This window comes from Strongylocentrotus purpuratus, unplaced genomic scaffold (assembly GCF_000002235.5).
Source record: "Strongylocentrotus purpuratus isolate Spur 01 unplaced genomic scaffold, Spur_5.0 spur5_scaffold_10, whole genome shotgun sequence".
Taxonomy (NCBI): domain Eukaryota; kingdom Metazoa; phylum Echinodermata; class Echinoidea; order Camarodonta; family Strongylocentrotidae; genus Strongylocentrotus; species Strongylocentrotus purpuratus.
In genome coordinates this window covers 19,393,375-19,406,510 of record NW_022145595.1, presented here as the reverse complement: position 1 = coordinate 19,406,510, position 13,136 = coordinate 19,393,375, and the positions used below count along the sequence as shown (strand labels likewise).

General features: G+C 38.0%; 1 protein-coding gene across 2 annotated transcripts in view; it reads right to left on the bottom strand.

Moving 5' to 3' along the window:
* Window positions 1–13,136, bottom strand: part of LOC578177 — a 62,976-nt gene that overhangs the window by 22,605 nt on the left and 27,235 nt on the right. For both annotated transcript variants that reach the window (XM_030979696.1, XM_030979697.1), the window contains 5 exons: window positions 11,887–11,941; window positions 10,228–10,304; window positions 1,924–2,175; window positions 784–906; window positions 79–235 (listed from right to left, as the gene is read on the bottom strand). In XM_030979696.1, coding sequence (XP_030835556.1) covers window positions 79–235; window positions 784–906; window positions 1,924–2,175; window positions 10,228–10,304; window positions 11,887–11,941 — 664 coding nt within the window. The remainder of the gene's footprint in view (window positions 1–78; window positions 236–783; window positions 907–1,923; window positions 2,176–10,227; window positions 10,305–11,886; window positions 11,942–13,136) is intronic.

The window sequence follows — 13,136 nt, the reverse complement described above, 5'->3', positions numbered from 1 at the left end:
CTGGATATCTACATATTTCCGGCTTTGACTGGATTGGACAAGCCGCTGGAGCGTACGTCAGATCACAGAGTCACTCACCTCGTGTATCCTAACTGCCTACAGACAACATGTCCGTCGCTCAAGTCCCATTCGTCGTCGCATACCAACCCCCACTTGCCCCGGTACTTGACCTCCACGCGACCTTCGTTTGGAGCAGTTCCATTGACGATACGGACTTCAAATTCTTCCAAGGTACCTACGGAAATCATTCAGACAATACAGGAGTATGTGAGACAGCTAGGTTACTAAAAACAGAAGTGGAAAAAGCAGTTCCATTGACGATACAGACTTCATATGCTTCCAAGGTTCCTATAATAAGTAAATCATTCAGACAATACAGTAGTGACTAGTGGGACAGGGTTACTCAAATAGAAGTGGAACAATCAGTAATTATAATAAGCCTATTGCACCCTACACAATAAGACTATGATCCAATTTTGAAGGATTATGCAACAGCATTTGGGAGAGTTATCCATACCTATGTCACGATCTTTTGACAAAACCGACAATTTGAGATTTTCATAGAATTAGTGATCTCATATTTCAAAGATTCATAACTTTCTTATTACTGGTCCGATTTATGTCAAACTTTTGCAATTCTGTTTCCATGTATCTTATTTTTATGCTTTCACACAAATGAACTTATCACAAGGGTTGGCTTGCCCTTCAAAAGCAAGGAGGCACCATTTTATGATCATGACAAATCTGACTATTGGGATGGTAAAAAGTGAATACTGTACATACCACAGTTTGATTCATCTGTGAAGTCTCCACAATCATTATCACCATCGCAAAGCCATTCGTTGGGGATGCACCGGCCGGATGGACAGGGATGATATTCAATGCCGTTTGCATTTGTGCAATCAGCTATGGGAAAAAGAAAAGAAAACAAAACAAAATAAATTGGCTCTAAGACATCTTTGCTTTCATTTTGCATCAATTTCTTCAGTGCTCATACATTATGAAAATGTAGAATTTTTATGTCAAATAACCTCTGACATTTTGCCCATCTACCCTCATATACAATCAGTTTATCCAATAGTGTGAAGTACATGTACAATTCATGAATTTTCAGATTTTTTTTTCCGCTAGAGAACAATGGATTGTATTTACTAACCTAGTCATTTTTAAAGAGATACACTGTATGCTATTGTTTAAGTGACCCAAACATGTGGAGCATTGTAAGCAGCACTTGTAACTGCAAGGAAAAGGCAATCAAATACTTTTGGATTGAATTAGAATTTGAGTACCGTATGTTTTGTCCTCAAGTTTACATCCAAGGGATGAATCTCTTGGTATTGCAATGACAACACAAAAGTCAGACAAATGAAAAAACTTGTTTATGGACCTCTTTACATGACATGTACTATTTATTAAAAGAAATGCAATCTCTCTCTAATGTACATGTATGAATGGAAGCACCTGTTTACAGTATTAGATGAATTGGATTCAAAACTTAACCCGTTGACTGCTGAACTTTCTCATTCCCATAGACTTAACACAGGGACAACCCGTAAAAAATGGGATAGAGGGAGTGACGTATCATGGCAAATACTGGTTAACGCCATGTACGTCTTCTTTTGGACAACTGCATGTAAAAGAATGGCCTTGATTAACTGGGTCAGCGCGCTAACATTCACGAAACAGACCGAAGTTCTCCTTATGCTTCGGTTTCGCGTATGTTGCACGCACGTGAATGCTGCGGTCGCGTCGTCCGTAGTCGTATTATACCCGATTGGCCCCGATTAGGGCCACGGGAAAGACACATAGTCTCGTCATGATACACTCCCTTTAATTGATGGGGATCCTTCTGTCATCACACAATTTAAACCACCACCAAAAAAAGTTCTTTCTACTTCTCTTTTGGTGCCCTTCACAACTTACTTGTCTGGGAAATTCGCTCATAGTGGGCAGTGCCCTGACGACTGAAAAGCCTTCCATTTTGCGATCGGCTGACGTTAAACAGACTGCATGTTCTCTCAGCTGAGTTGTAATCAAAGGAACGGCACACAAACGTCATGGCCGAGACGCAGAATCGTGCGCACTCGTCGGCTGTTTTCTCCATGTAGATGACAGCGGGCTCCCTATTTGGAAGATATTTGTCGGCAATGATGGTGAAGTCATCCATTGGATCGGCTGAGGAAAGAAGAAAAGGAAGATAAAAATGACAGCTTAGGTGTTTCAAAAATATTCAAAATTTGTATTTGTCGAGATGTGAAGGTTGTGGGTTTAATCTTCAGCAAAACTTTAATGTCTTTTAGCAAGGCATTTCATCTTCATTACTCTCCCCTACTAACGTGCTGAATGGGTACTGAGCCAGAATGCAATGGCCTGGATAATAATACCATACATGTGTATATTTGTTAGGCCCTTAGAGAGATTGTACTTGGGCGAACAGGCAGAATGTAAATCTAGAATATTATCATTGTCATTATATTTGGTTTGATGTAGTGATGATTGTTTCACCCGACTGCTAAGAAAGCATATATGCTTGTAAGTATTAAGCAGCCAGGGGACTGACGGCTTTAAGTTCTCTCAAAGGGACTTGTTAAAAAAGATTAATGCCTTACTAAAGGACATGAGCGCATCGACTTGGTTTCGAACCCGAGACCTCCCGCTTACAAGCCCGCTGCTCTTACACTGAGCCGCCGCACCTTCTCCATCTCATACATAGAGAACTGACAAAGTAAACGCCTCTAAGAAGAGAAGCTCCTCATCACAGATGAAAAAACTACACTCTCAAAGATCTTTACTAAAGCATCCAAACAGCAAGAAAGGAACAGCTTGTGATCTCTAGGAAACATTAAACTCACACTTGGGTAAGCGGACATACGTTTTGCCTCACATCATGTACATATTTATCAAATGGAGCATGATACTAATACCCACTTTTAAACATGTACATGTATCTGTGGACTATTTCTAATATATAAACAATAGTGTTCTTTGCTCTCGCTGACGTTTTGTTTCAGAAAGTTTTAAATTAAACAATAGGAGCTCAACAACACCACTAAGTTCCTTTCTTCTTATTTTTGATATTGCAAGTAACAAGGCTCCGTTTTCAAATTGGAGTATTAAAATGTACCTGGACTACATATATGCAGCCAAAATTTGAGCATTGTCTCTGACACATTTAACTTGTATCATTGACTAATTAAGATGATTTCTAAAAGTCAGTAATAAACACGAGAGTACTCAAAGATGGCTGATTTCATTCTGTCTATAATGTCGCACTGCGCAGACGCAGCTTTACTTTAAACACTATTGCTAGACCCTCGTTGTCTAGCTTAGAGTAGTTACGCTTTGTGGAATTCAGACTTCATGATAATAGCCTATTGGCCTTTCCGAACCATCCTCCATGACGTATGACAGTACTACCCCCACTCCGTAAGGGCTGGCATCGCAGACCAGGATGAGAGGCTTGTTGCTGTCATAGTGCATCAAAATTTGCGCCAACTTCAGGCCTTCTTTCGCTTGTTCAAATGCTTTCCGCTGTTTTCTCCCGGTGGAGCTCTAACATGGTAGACAGATTTCGCAAGAACTTTCCATAATAGTTCAGCATACCAAGTACGCTCTCAGTTCCTTGATGTTCATTGGTACTGCCCACTCGCTGATTGCTTTCACTCGGCCCTCTGTTGGCCACAGCCACTCTGCGCTGACCATGTGGCCCAGATACTGCACTTCATGAGTAATTCGCATTTCGTGTTAGACGCAGTCCTGCTTTCTTCAGTCTCTGAAGAACTTGCTCAAGGTTGTCGAGGTGCTCTCCTTTTGAACTGCCTGTCACTAGCAGATCATCCAGGTAGACAGCGACTCCTGGAATCCAGACTAAGAGATTGTCCATCGTTCGCTGGAATACGGCTGAAGCTGTTGATATTCCAAATGGCATTCTTGTATATTAGAATATATAGTCCGCGATGCGTATTAATCTTAACTAATTCGCAGAGTCTAGAGACAAGACTAGTTGCTGGTATGAGTGTGACATGTCCAGTTTCGTGAATTGCTTCCCATTCACGAGTTTGGTGAACAACTCGTCGATCCTGGGAATCGGATAAGTATCCGTTCTTGCAGCATTATTCACTGTAAGTCGATAGTCTCCACAGATCCTAATAGTGCCGTCAGGTTTGTCAATGGGAACGATTGGTGCATCCCATTTAAAGTACTGGACTGGTTCCAGAATCTTCTTGTCTAACAAGCGATCTATCTCTTGATCTCTTGACGAGCAGGTGGCACTGGACAGGCTTTGACTAACTTTGGTTGGACAGCCGTATCGATGTCAATATCGACTTCAGCTTGAGCTTGTAGCTTGAGACAAGACTTTGTAGTTGGTCTTTGATGATGATGAATACCTCCTGCCAGTGTTGCCGGATAGCATTTTTATTTATTCATTATATTCAATTCATTTTCATAAAAAACACAGCAAAAGCAAATAAACATACAAGTATATACCGGTATACATACAAAGGCAGAGAATGTTCAGTTTACAAGATAACTTAAAATGAATAGGAGCTAGAACAAAGGAAAATCCCATGGTGGCCTTGTTTAAAAAAGTTCCCCTGAATATTTTACTTAATATTACTGAGTATATGTTAGTTAAAGATATCACAAAAGACAGCGATAAACACAATATAAAGACAACAAAAATATGTGTGAAATAATTTAAAATTGGAGGGTGCATAAAGGTTTGGAAGGTAAATTCAGTTTGGAAGCATGCCTCCAGTCTCGTCCTAGAAGGCTTGGCCCCGCCTCCTTAGCAACCAGAATTCTTAGCATTTCTGTCTGCTTATGATTGACAGGCACAAAACATTCTCCAACTACCAGACTTTCCATTTATTATAAATACAAAGATTTACCCGGCCACCATGAAGCTTCAACTCATTTCCTTTCCACTTTTTTCACTGATTAGTGTGACACAGAAAGCAGTATCTATCTCCATTAATATGAATTTTTCCTTCACATTCATGTCTACTGTGAAACGATCCGATTTCTTTATTTCTCTTGAAGTATGGTAGAGAGTGTACATTCACTTCCTCCTCTTCTTCCAGGTGGTGGCTTTTCAGATTTTTCTCACTAGACCATGACCGGCATGGTTGTGTTTTCTTCCCCGGCTTATCCTCATAATGACATATTTAACTATGTATCATTGAGATGATTTCCGAGAGTCAGTAATAAACACGACAGGACACAAAAATGGCTGATTTCACTCTGTCACACAATGTCGCACTGGGAAAGGCGCAGCTTTACAAGAATGCAACATCAATCATCAAGATAACATACATTACAGATTCCTTTTTTTTTCTGTGCTGAAAGAGAATTTTTTTTTTTTTTTAAGTCACTGCATCTTCTTTACAAAAAAATTATATTAAAAAACAATTAGAAGAAAACTCTACTAGGAAAAAGGTAACTGAAGTTTGAGACTATTTAGAAGGTATCACAGTACAGTGCATGAAGATTGAAGGTAAATCGCCATGGTTTTTTTAATAATGTGTAAAACAATGGCCACTGCGCACCACAAAGGAGTGGTGCTTATTCACCGAGCTCTGTGTGTTGTAGGATTCAGAAATGTGAAGTGTATCTTCACATCATAATTTAAAAAAATAAAATCGCTGTGGTTTTCCCCACATCATATCTGAACAAGCCACAAAGAGCTTAATCCATAATTTAAAACCAAAAAAGATAGGAAGCAATTGAAACTCTTCAGTGATTTCTCACTTCTTGCCCACATTCAAGAAATGAAGGACATGAGATGGAAATAGGTTTTTCCAATGTCAGTACCTAGGGGGAGGCCTTTTGTTGATTTGGTAAATGCGACAATAGCCACCCACTTGCTCTGTAAACATGGAAGTATTTGTTGAGAAAACACTTCACGTGCCTTTTTATTAGAACTAAATATGTATCTTTGAAGAAACAGAAATAGAGTATACAATGACATCTGTGTGTTGTAGGATTCATTAATGTGAAGCGTATTACACTTCACATCATCATTTTTTTTTAAATGCTGTGGTTTTGGCACATATCATATCTGAACAAGCCTTAAAGAGCTAAATCCATAATATAAAACCACAAAAGACAGGAAGCAATTGAAAAAACACTTCAGTGATTGATGAAGGACATGATTTGTAAATGCGTTTTTTCCAATGTAAGTACCCAGGAGGAGGCCTTTTGTTGATTGGGTAAATGCATCAATATAGCCGCCCACTTGTTCTGAAAACATGGAAGTATTTGTTGAGAAAACACTTCGCTTGACCTTCAACTGTATTTGGTCTAAATATGTCTCTTTGAAGAAAACACAAAAGAGTATACAAGGTAATATGTCTCTTTGAAAAAACACAATAGAGTATCCAAGGTAATCTGTCACTATACCGATATAACTTGCCATTCAGTCAAATTTTGGTGTGTTTTTTCATTTTCTTTTTCTGCTATGATATGCGCATGCAAGGCTGCAAGGGATATTCATACAACGCACATATATCGATCTTCACAGGAGAGGAGACAGCTTGATATTATATGCCAAATTGCTTACTTCATGATGGATCAATCATAAATCATTCAAAATTAAATTGACAATCACGGAATTCATTTCTACTTCTGGTTATAGATAAATAAATTGTTTAATTACAGAACTAGAAGTTGTACAGAGGGGATAAGCTGATGTACATGTACAATTAGCACTCCACATTTTTATATTACAATAATTGGACTAAAAGCCAGGTCTACTTTGAGGCTACTGATCTGGAAAAGAAAAACTATCAATTATATAATTGTGTTAACCCCTTGCCTACTGGAACCGGGTGGCTACTGCATTAGCCTACACGAATGAATGAATTAAATAATCAATGAGTTAAGATATCAATGTCCTTTAATGTCGAAGCGAGGTTGAAATGTACATGTATTCATGCAAACAGCCACAAAAGGGGTAAATTGGAAAACAACCAAGAACCGTGAGAAATTAATGGTTTAAAAATGTATCCCATAGAAATAAGCAACTCTGGTTTGAAATGATTCAATTCTTTTCAATTAAGTTGTCAACTTGTCATGATAACAAAATACATATATTTTGGGGTATTTTGAACACCTGGCTGGCACTACCTCAGGTGGTGGAAGGCATAAAAGTGATAATGCGTCATTTACAAAGTGCTATTAATACAATCTATTCATATCACAGTTCAAGGCCGCCATTCACAGGATCAGCCGACATAAATGGAAATTCCTATTTTTACCAGGCCCTAACATCATTTGTATAGGCCTATATAGGTCATCACATAATGAGTCATATTTACACAACTGAAAGGTTATCAAGAATGAGGCAAAATTAAGAGAAATATACATGCATGTTACAATGTCACCATGGAAACACATGTTTCATGATTATTTCATTATTATTACTGGTACAATCAAGATTAGGATTTACAATTAGGATTACCAGTGTGATTATGACTACACCTATGATCATAATTATGATTGTGATTATGACTATTATGATTTTTACCACTATGATTAGAAACAAATATGTGAGTGATTTCAAGTTTGGTGTTCGAAGCTGTGAGAACACCAACACCAGCCACAACACCGAAATTTGAAAGAGCCTGGTGTTGAGATTGAATTTGGAAAATATGACGTATGTCCGGTAGGCAGTGTTAAAGCTGGTGTTGAATGCCGTCTGCTGAACCGAGTATCATGGTTGGTGCTGTTGACGATTTACGTTTAATTTTCCCATTCACCAACACCAGCCTCTAGGGATTGGGAAATTCATGATTTCAAGTTTGACGTTGCTATCAACTTACAATGTACGTATACTGTAGGTAACAGTCGCCGTTCGCTTACAGCTACTATTGAATGATTAAAACTCATAGGTAAATCACTGAATAACAATATTTTTTCTTTTGAATTTGTCTAATGGTTTTACATTTGCTAATCGATATGATGTAATTTATTGGAATTTCTGAATGGATTATGCTTTAATCGCATGACTTTTAATCTGTAGAGTAGGACGTCACTCGATCGGTGTTGAATCTGGTGTTGAGCTATCGATAACGTGATCTGTATCGTCCTTCTAAACGGACCGTCAGTGTTGGAGCTCACTTCAGCAGCCTTTCCACGCCCTCAACACCAACACCAACACAGAACACCATATTTGAAATCACCCAATGTGCAGCATAATCACAGGAAAAAAAGGGTTATTTCTGATTACTTTAAGTTGTAAAATTTGCCGGATAAAATGACCCTGTAAAAACAACACTGCACCAGCAGCCACCTGGACAGAATATGTCAACATGTGTACATAGCAATTGCTTCGATGTCATATACCAAGCTCTGTGAAAAATCTGGGTGTATATATGGCTTGATTCTGGCCGACACATATATCTAACACATGCAAATTTGCCTTTTATATGTTATACAATCTCCATCACATTTGTAGATATACTTATAGACCAGAAAAGCACAGAAAGCCTTGCCCATGCATTTATTAGCAGTAGGCGTGATTATTGTAATGGATCATTGTTTGACTTGCCAGATTCACAAGTAATCAAGTTGCAGCATGTTCATAATGCATGTGCAAGACTTGTGTCTAATGCCTCAAATTTTCCCATACTACACCTGTTTTAATTATTTTACTTTGGTTGCCAAAAAGGCAGAGAATTGTATTAAAAATAATTTTGCTTGTTTACAAAGCGTTGAATGGTCAAACCACATATAATTTATCTGAATTATTATCTTTTAAATCACATCCTTACGCACGTAACTTGCGAAGTACACGGGAAAAGCTGCTTCTAAAGCTACGTACCTCACACAAAAACAAATTAAAGTAACTCTTGGAGATTGTGCTTTCAGTTGCGCCACTCCAAGGCTTTGGAATAACCTATCACTGGACATAAGAAAAGCCTCATCTGTTGCCGATGTCTCAAAGTTTTGTTAAAGACGCACTCGTTTTCAGGAGTATTTGAATAGTTTGTACTTTTTATTATGTTTGTATTAAAAGTAGCACTGTTAGGAGTTTTGTGTTCATCAAAGCGCAGTCGAGTATATTTATATAGTGGCTGCGCTATCTAAATTGATCCAATTAGTATTATTATTATATGCACATGTTGCATTATGAACCATGGGAACAGCTGCCAGCTGTTGAAATTAATACACTGGGGTTAGCCACATGGTCCCCTGCACAAATTGATTTTTATTTTTATCACTTGTCAACTCAGATGATTATAAAATCATAAAAGTAAATGCCCAGACAAGATGCTCATGTTAGCCCCAACTGTTCATCACAACAAACAATTCTCTTAATCTAAATTGGTAAACTCTGCACCTAAACAAGTAATCAGTGCTGTATTTATCACCCCTGTATTTGTCAATGGTTTCCTCTATATATATATATATTACAGAAAATGTGTTGTCTGTATTAAGTCAATTAAATTAATCTTCTTGTATCGTAAACTTGCCTTTTAAGGCCAGTAATATTTATATGTTAACGGAAGATTTAATATTGTGCTCAATGATTTTCTTAAACCTAAAGAGAAGGCACTAGTAAACTTGCCAGTCATGCAAGTAACATCTAAATTTAGGGGCTTGTCTTGTGCCAATATAAGTAGCCACACAAGGCCAGGCAAGTGAAAGCTCGATTTTTCTGTAACTAATCATGGATACGGAAGAACCATGACATGACCCTCTAGATGCACAAAGCCAGAAGCGACATAGATAAGTTGGCATTTGCCCAATGCTCTATCCCAGAATGGAACAGCCTTCCAGAGAATACTCCTGAGACATCTATAATGCCCTTATATTGCTAAACAATTATTTCTCTTCCTCACACCACTTGTAATCTTTAGTTCATCTTTGTGATAGGCTATGTTGCCCTTTGAAGATTAACAGAAGAAGAAGAAGAAGTGGGTTTGATGGCCTTGCATCAATTTATCTCTCATGGCACAAAATGGATCAAGTAATGGCTGCAAGACTACAAATTGAATATTCTGTACCAACAATCATTGCACAATGACCTCAAACAATACCTTTGTGACAGGAGCTAATTATTATTATATATGCATGATTTATTGAATAAAGAACAGATTTATAATTTGTGTATATAAGTTTTGGTTGGTAATTTATAGTCAGACAATGGTGCGCTTAGAAACAACCGCATTAAGCACCTAATATGTTGTGTGTTATTAGGATGAAATTTCTAAAGAGACTTACGGCATCCGGTTTCGTCACTCCCATCTGTACAGTCACTTTGGCCATTGCACTGGAATCTCTCAGGAACACATGATACACTAAATAAAAGAGATTTCAGGATATGTTGGACATGATTTGCATTAGAAAAATAATTTGAAATACATGTACATTCATGAATACATTGCGAAAAAAATGATCCTTGAATTACCGTTTGATTAAATTAATGCTTCAAAATATACAAAACCTGGAACAGTACAAGAGATTAATTGGTCAGCAGAATATAACTCTCAGTATCACCAAATAAGAATACATACATGTACCTCAATTCTAAGGTACAGAAGAAATATATATTTTAAACACAAATTGTATTACCAGTGACAATGCAAATGTTCCAGATCTTTTTTGCTCTTTGCAGCAGAGGGTAAATATGAAACTTAACCTTCGCATGACATCCAGCACACATTCTTGTAAGTGCACAATGATATTCAAGCTGAAGGCACAAATACATAAGAAGAACTCCACTAAATCTTTTCATTTCATTCAGCTGTGTTGACATAAACCCCAAGCTAGACTCGATTGTGGAGATCTTTACCATTGATTATTAACAGCTAACCAGAGGTCTATCACCATTTTTGACGGCATTATACGACAGCGATCTAATCGCCTGTGAATCAATCGCTACTGGGGTAGGAGGACTGGAATGCTAATTGTTCAAGATGAAGAGATATGGATATAATCAAGGTAATTGCCGTGCTAATGTTGTAGGGTGTGCATGAAAATGATCTAAAGTGACACTGCATGATAGGGTGATAGGGCTTTTATGAATGGTTGCATGGATACATTTCTCTACATACCGGTACATAGTGGGTTCTACAAGTATCTTCATCTACATGTATACAAACATGTAGTGACACTGATAGGGTGATAGATTTTTAAATGGTTGGATATACATTGGGTTCTACAAGTATCTTTATCTATACATACAAGCATGTAGTGACACTGATAGGGTGATAGAGTTTTTATGGTTGCATGATACATTGGGTTCTACGAGTATCTTTATCTACATGTATACAAACATGTATTGATAGTGATAGGGTAATAGGGGTTTTGAATGGTTAGATACATTTCTCTTCATAAAAGGTTTTACAAGTATCTTTATCTACAGCTACATGTATACAAACATGATACATGTATGGTGGTCATGAGGATAATTTGTAGTTGTATGATACATGCTCCTCGACAATTTCTTGGCAGCAAATTTCCAACACAAACCAAATGTTCAGCTCCAATTCTGAACCAAACGCGGCTATACCTAACCCCTGAACCTAGCCTAAAAAACCAACGGCAATATGAATTGAATGAAATTACACTGTAGATTGTCTAATAAATAACAATACAATCAAACTGCTCTTAAGTTTATCAATATACATGTGTGTTCTATATATATATACACATTTTCTCAATACATCAAAAAACTCCTCTTTTTTTTGTTTTTGAGTTAACATCTTCGAACCCTCCAATGTAATCAAATAGAATAAGATCAAAGGGCAACGACATTGTAATTGTGTTTCATCGTACTCTAAAGAGACAATTATTGATGAAGGGTAAACAGATTGACGGTTTATTGCACATGAATAATCAAGTGAACGGTGAATAGATAGTCTTGATGTTCAGACCCACCTTCCAGAGGCACACTCAAATTCTGCTGCTGTGCATGAGACAGTTGGTTCTGGTGCTAGGGTGCAAGAAAAATGAAGAGAAAGACAGGAATAAAGTCAAATTATAATAAAAGTATTACACATATAAGCTGTCAATAGATTCTTCAGGAAACAATACACTTAGGTTATTTTCAAGACACATACACACAACATTTCTCTCTCTCTCTTTCTCTCTCGCTCCCCCCCCCCCCTCTCTCTTTCTCTCTCGCTTTCCCCCCTCTCTCTCTCTCTTTTTCTCTCTCTCTCTCTTTTTCTCTCTCTCTCTCTCTCACACACACACACCCACCCACTCCCTCTCTCTCGCTTTCCCTCTCTCCTTCTTTGTCTCTCTCTCTCTCTCTCTCTCTCTCTCTCTCACTGGTATATCTGTTGACTATGGCTATCATGCTATTCATAACCTCCCTGTTTCTAGCCTTCCCAATGATCTCTATTCCTTGGTCTTTCGCTCCTCTCTCTATCTCTCCTCAAGCCATCTCTGCAGAGTGCAGACTATCGAACCATAATAATACACACAATAATGAAGTTGTAAGATCCTTATGTTGAGACAATTATAACGTAAACTCCCCGTAGCCAAATTGAAATACTCTTGGATGGAGGTATTGGGAGTGTAGTCTTTAGACAACAATGTGGGTTTTGCCAGCGATCGTCGCTGGAGGGGAGAAGGAGAGATTGACAGGTTGCCATAGTAACCCAGACTGCACATGCCTGCACTGAGCTCCGCGACATAGTCAATCAATGTTTAGAATCACAAGTTAATGAGGTCAGTGTCTAGGAATAATGGGGTCAGTGTCTAGGGATAATGGGGTTCTGTTTTAGATCATGGAAGTAGGGGAAGTTGAATGACTGAAAGGGAGATACGAAGTGTTACATGTACTACATGTACTACATAGCATTTTTGTTTTGTTTCATATCTGTCGTTACTTTGCATTTTTGTAAGCACATTATGTTGATATTTATGAGTGGATAAATAAATCAATAAATCAATTTGTTTTTATGATTGTTTACAATTCATGATGCAAGGGATAAACAGAAAAAGGAAAGATTTAGAGGTGAAAAGAAGAGAGAGAGCCAGAGAGTGAGCCAGAGGAGAGAGAGCCAGAGAGTGAGAGGATATATATATAGAGAGAGAGAGAGAGAGAGAGAGAGATAGCGAGAGCGGGGGAAGAAGGAGAACTTAGAGATGCATTGGTATGTGGGCTGCAATGTGCATCA